This window comes from Chenopodium album, chromosome 19 (assembly GCF_948465745.1).
Source record: "Chenopodium album chromosome 19, dcCheAlbu1.1, whole genome shotgun sequence".
Lineage (NCBI taxonomy): Eukaryota > Viridiplantae > Streptophyta > Magnoliopsida > Caryophyllales > Amaranthaceae > Chenopodium > Chenopodium album.
In genome coordinates this window covers 5524947-5530880 of record NC_137852.1, presented here as the reverse complement: position 1 = coordinate 5530880, position 5934 = coordinate 5524947, and the positions used below count along the sequence as shown (strand labels likewise).

At 35.2% G+C, this 5934-nt stretch overlaps 1 protein-coding gene across 1 annotated transcript; it reads left to right on the top strand.

The window, feature by feature from the left end:
- The first annotated feature begins 355 nt into the window (after positions 1–355).
- On the top strand, positions 356–4232 carry LOC145595357 (receptor-like protein kinase FERONIA). Its single transcript, XM_081651755.1, has 4 exons — positions 356–505; positions 1361–1969; positions 2235–2671; positions 3079–4232. The coding sequence occupies exons 1-4, from the start codon at positions 360–362 to the stop codon at positions 4089–4091; spliced, it is 2205 nt and encodes a 734-aa protein (XP_081507881.1). The 5' UTR covers positions 356–359; the 3' UTR covers positions 4092–4232.
- The last annotated feature ends 1702 nt before the right edge of the window (positions 4233–5934 follow it).

Below are 5934 nucleotides of genomic sequence, written 5' to 3'. Positions count from 1 at the left end.
ACACCGATGAGGACTCAACCTTCGCGCCTTTGACATCCTACAAAGACAACACAAAAGTAGCCCACATCAACAATGAGGATCCATCCTATTCAGGCAAACCCCCTTGTAGTGGAGCTCGCATTTTCCATTCACCTTTCACTTACTCCTTCCCCGTCTCACCCGGCCCTAAAATCGTGCGCCTTTACTTCTACACTTCTGCCACCTACGACGATACCTCCGTTGAGAACTTCTTTCTAACTCTAAAGGCCGACGGAGGCAATGGTTCCTTCACCCTTTTAGGTAACTATAGCGCTTATCTTCACCATCAATTCTTCAAGAACTCTTTTCCTAATCCTGTTGTTGGGAAAGAGTTCCTTGTTATGGCTACGTCCTCGCGGCTCAACCTTACCTTTTCACCCACACTGACGGGTTCTTTAGCCTTTGTCAACGGCATTGAGATCGTGGCGGTGCCGGACAACCTCTACGATTATCTCAACCCCCAATCTTCTGAAACATCTTCCAATAGGTACAAAATTTCAGACTCCAGTAAATTAAAATTAAAATTACACTCCGTATCTTTGTTCGTTTTTTGTTAGTGGACTTGACACCATTCATAAATTCTACTTTAATTTCATTTAGAATTTTGATAAATATAGTGAAATGTGAATTTGTTAAAATTGTTTTAATACTACCTCCGGTCCAAGTTAGTTGCAACTTTGGAATATTTTATATCTCACAAATAATACCCCAAAGTTACAACTAACTTGGACCGGAGGTAGTATATGTTTTCAAAATGTCAACTTAATTAAATTGATAACCATAATAAACAAAAGGGTAAACTAAAAAAACAGAGGAAATACTTTGTAATGTATATATACACATTTATGTCTTTGAGTAGTAATGGACACTTCAAATTTATTTGTATGTTTGATAATTCAATTCCTTTAATGATTATATTTCAAACAACTAAATTTTTCAAAAATAAAGTAATAAAAAATAAATCTTCCCTCGAAATCAAATCAATGAATCAAACAAATACGAGTACTTGTATAATCTAATAAGTACCTTCAACCTCCCTTTATGCATGCTTTGCAATGTTTGGAAATTTACACTATTTACTTGTATATTATTCCATTTGACCTCTTTTGTAGATGTATATGTTGAACAAAATATAATCACATAAAGCTTATCCCAATTTAATCTTCATAGTATCCTAGGCCGGTTTTTATATTTTTGGAATTTAGAGATATAATTTGGTCGAAACTATACATTGACAACCGTAAAAATAAAAACGCATTGGGAACAGATGATTGAATATTTATTTAAATTTACACAATCTAATAGTACTACAATTAATCTAAATGATTATATTTTTACACAGGTCTCCACCGAAAGGCTGTGTCCGAGCAAAGACTATCGTAGGCAGTCAATTACAATTCACAATCTTAAGGCCAACAGCCTTAGAGACAGTGAAACGACTAAATGTTGGTGGCACTGATGTAAGGTCGGAAATGGACTCCGGCGGAATGTCACGGACATGGTTATACGACGATACCTACATCGTCGGGAATTTCAAAGGTGCGATCCCTAACCCAAACAAGACCTTGATAACGGACATATCTTACACAATAGTACCCAAATACACTGCACCCAACCTCGTGTACTGGACAGCCAGGGTCATGGGTCATTACGATAACAGTTTTAAGTTGAAGCACAATATAACATGGGCATTTCCTGTAGATTCTGGGTTTGACTACCTCATTAGGCTCCATTTTTGTGAGATTGATCCTAGTGTTACAAATAGACTTCAAAGAGTTTTTGAAGTTTTGGTAAATAATGAGCAGGCTGATAATGAGGTTGACCCCTTCCACTTGGGTAACGATTCGCGGTCGACTCCGGTGTGTAAGGACTATGTGACTTCCATGTATGAGACTTCAACCAAAGCTAGTCTATCAATTACTCTCCGTCCAGATACTGGAAGTTATCTCGTGTAAGTTTGTTTAGTCAATTTTATTTTTTTCAAATTAATTTTAATTATCTATTCATATATTCAAGGAAAAATTGTTAGAAAGGTATTTATATGCTATTTTTTTGCGAAAAAGGATCTTATATGTTCAAAGTGGTGTTAAAGGTCCTTATAACTCCTTTTAGTTTTCATTCTATCAGCCAATTAACATTTTTTTTTTTGAAAGTCAACCAATTAACTTTTATTTTGAAGGAACCAATTAACTTAAGTCTTAAATAATTGCCTTTAGGTATCATGATGTGATATTAAATGGATTGGAAATTTTCAAGATGAGTCAACCAAATGGGAATCTTGCTGGGCCAAATCCTGTTCTTCTCGACGATCCAAATAGGCCCAATAAGCCAAATTCGTTACAACAAAGAGGTGGTAAAAACTCTCATCACTTAATTGAAATTCTGGTTGGTGTGCTAGGCAGCGTTGTTTTCATAGCCTTAGTCATTACATCGGCATTTTGTTGGTTGATGCGCAAATCAAGTCAAAATGACTGTATGAGGCTCCTTCCATCCAATGACTCCACGAGCAGCGGCGGCCCCTCATTACCGTCTCATCTTTGCCACTGCTTCACGTTGCAGCAGATCAAGGTCGCAACAAACAACTTTGATGATGATTTTGTCATTGGCGTGGGTGGATTTGGTAAGGTATACAAAGGATCCATTACAATAAATGGTAAGTTCATTGGTATATATGATTTTTTTTTTTTTTTTTTTTTTTTTGGAGAAAATGGTATGATTAATGATTATACTACTATTTTTTTTTTTTTTTTAACAATTGATTTGTGTACATCTAATACAAAACTGTTTATCAAGAAGAGCACTTGTGGTATACGAGTGATAATTAGAAGGTTTTTATGAATTTTTACCATCAAGAAAAAAACACAAAGTTCTTTTTTTACCACCAAACTTTTAAAAGTATTATTTTACCACCATCTAAAAATTTAAAAATTATTTTTCACCACCTACTGTCAAAATATTAAAGTTATAACGTCAAGTGTTGTAAGCTTTATATATTAGTAATTGATCATCAAATTCATGCGTACAAACTACTTAGCTCCGTATTAACAAAACTTCTTGCAGGTGGGACTGAAGTCATGGTTGCAATTAAGCGATTAAACCCATCATCCAAGCAAGGGGCTCTTGAGTTTCACACGGAGATTGTGATGCTAACAACACTAAGACACGTACATTTGGTATCATTGATTGGATATTGTGATGAGAATGGTGAAATGGTTTTAGTCTATGACTACATGCCTCTAGGAACCCTTCGGGATCATCTCTACCATATATATTCTTTAAGAGACGATGACAAAATCGACACCCCAACATATGCTCCCATGTCTTGGAAGCAACGTCTCTTGACCTGCATCGGGGCAGCACGAGGCTTACACTATCTACACACGGGTACAGGGAGGGTTATCATCCACCGCGATGTTAAGTCCACCAACATCCTCCTAGACAAGAACTGGATAGCCAAAGTCTCGGACTTTGGCATATCCAAAGTAGGCCCCTCTACAAAAGAGGGGGCTCCTACATATGTTAGTACATTAGTAAAGGGTAGCATTGGTTACCTAGATCCAGAGTATCTTCGGCTGAAGCAACTCACAGATAAGTCCGATGTGTACTCATTTGGAGTAGTGCTATACGAGGTCCTATGTGCTCGGCCCGCTATGATGCCCTCATTGCCAAATGAAAAAGTAAATTTAGCTAGGTATGCAAAAAGATGCTACGAAGAAGATACACTACATGAAATTGTTGACCCTAATGTAAGGGGCGAGATTGCACCAGTGTGTTTAAGGAAGTTCGGAGAGATTGCTGAGATGTGTGTGCGTGATCAAGGGAGCGAACGCCCCTCAATGGAAGAGGTAGTATGGTACCTAGAGTTTGCATTGAAGCTTCAAGAAACTGATGAAAACAACAATGAAATTACTACTAGTAGTATTATTCCTAATGTTGACAATAACAATGACAATTACAATGACAATGGAATGCGTCATACTACGAGTGATTTTGAGTTGATCAACACCTCAGAGGAAATAATAATCTCATCCCAAAGTAGTTCTAATGATCCTATTATTACTACATACATTTAGCTTATGATTTATTTTAAGACTTTATCTTAGCTTGTACTTTGTATACATAGTATTATTTTTTGCAGTGGTTTGGAAACATGTCTTCATAAATTTGGTGATGATTTTCTCATCTAATATATAAACCAATATGATCAGCTTAGACAACAATTTTAGTTTCACCAAGAACATCATATTTTTGGAATACTTCTCTCCGTGGTTGATAACTTTTCTATAAGACTACTCCATATAATAATAATAATAATAATAATAATAATAATAATAATAATAATAATAATAAATTTGAAACAATTCTCTTCACCTTTGTGATTTGTTGCGGAATTGGATATCATGTGCCCCTTAGCCTTATAAAGTGGACACAACTTTCTTATTTCTTCAATGTGGGAACATCTCAATACAAACTCTTATTTTTAAACTCAGTCAATATGGGACAACACACCACTGACATGTGGGTTTACTCATGGGCTCAACATAAGTAGCTAGAATCCATAGACATACATTTGAACATAATTAAATCAAATACATACTACTACATACGGACTTGCTATTAAACTTAAATTTCATCATAATTTGGAATTATTAATAATTAATCAATAGTTGAGTAGTCTAACCTAGGGCAATTATCTATAAACTCACAGCCACGATTTGGAATTTGATTCGTCCTGTAAGCAGCCGAATACAAGCAGCTTTGATATGCTGGATAGTTACAAGTTTGCGTGCGTTGATATGTAGAATAAGTGTAATATCCCGACTGAAAGTTGCCGTACAAGATATTGTCATAGCCGCCGCTGCCAACAGCATCAGCTACCCCAACATATGATTGTGGTGTGCTCATTCCACTGCTTGCAACTGCTACACAAACAAGTATCTGAAGAATTATTGCTACTACTACTTTCACCATCTTTATTATGGTTTTTTTTTTTTTTGCTTTGACAAGATAAGGTATGATAGTTGCAAGCACGAGTAATTTCCAATTGAATTATTTGCATCACTTTATAGAGTGGGCGCTTACATTTACGTAAGAATTGGATAAGAAATCATAGGTCAGTTATGGTTTACCGTATTACGTACTCACTATTACGCCAAGCCTTGGCCTACAATTGATTCCCTTATCCTTCTACTCACTCGTAAAAAAAATTAAAAAAGAAAATAAAAATTAATGTTGAAAATCAAGATGTGTCAACTAAAATAGATGGAAAAAAAAGTATGTATAACAATAAGAGTCGTTTCTTGCCTTATACGGAGTATATATATATAAAGTGTTTAACTCTCTTTTTTATCTATTTGATTAAGCAATATTTATGGTTTGATAAGGCTATCCTTCAATAAAAAATATTGCCACAAAAGTATATACAGGTACTACACTATGATATACGGAGTAAAACCTTGTTTGTAAATTAAGATTTACACGTAATTATGACCAACTTTTATGTAGTACTATGTTCTTGTCATTGACAATAAAAAAACGTACTGGCCAGTCAGATCAAGGCCAAGATTTTAGTGAAGAAGACTATTGTGCATTTGTGCCCGTGACATTTTTTGTACATACGTGCTTATGTTGTTTGTCGGTCTAGCTCAATTATAGAGGATTTTTTTTCTTTAATTTGTTCCACGACAAGATGGTACGTATTGTTCAATTTTGGGATATATATAAAATGGATCTAGGCAATTCAAACGAAAAGGAGGAGTTCGATCCCACAACCAAGGTATATAGAAATTCCAAACTAAAAGTCAAACCAATTGGTGATATTAGAAGTAACACCTCTCCTTTCTTAAAAAGTAAAATCACCGCTATTCTTTAATTTCTCCAATATATGACACTTGTAAATGAATTTACAATGGGTTT

Bases quoted from the DNA above. Each gene is read 5' to 3' on its own strand.
- LOC145595357 (XM_081651755.1), top strand. From the start codon at position 360: ATGGCTACGTCCTCGCGGCTCAACCTTACCTTTTCACCCACACTGACG. The intron at 506-1,360 runs GTACAAAATTTC...ATTTTTACACAG, and splicing joins TCTGAAACATCTTCCAATAG to GTCTCCACCGAAAGGCTGTG. The intron at 2,672-3,078 runs GTAAGTTCATTG...AACTTCTTGCAG, and splicing joins AGGATCCATTACAATAAATG to GTGGGACTGAAGTCATGGTT.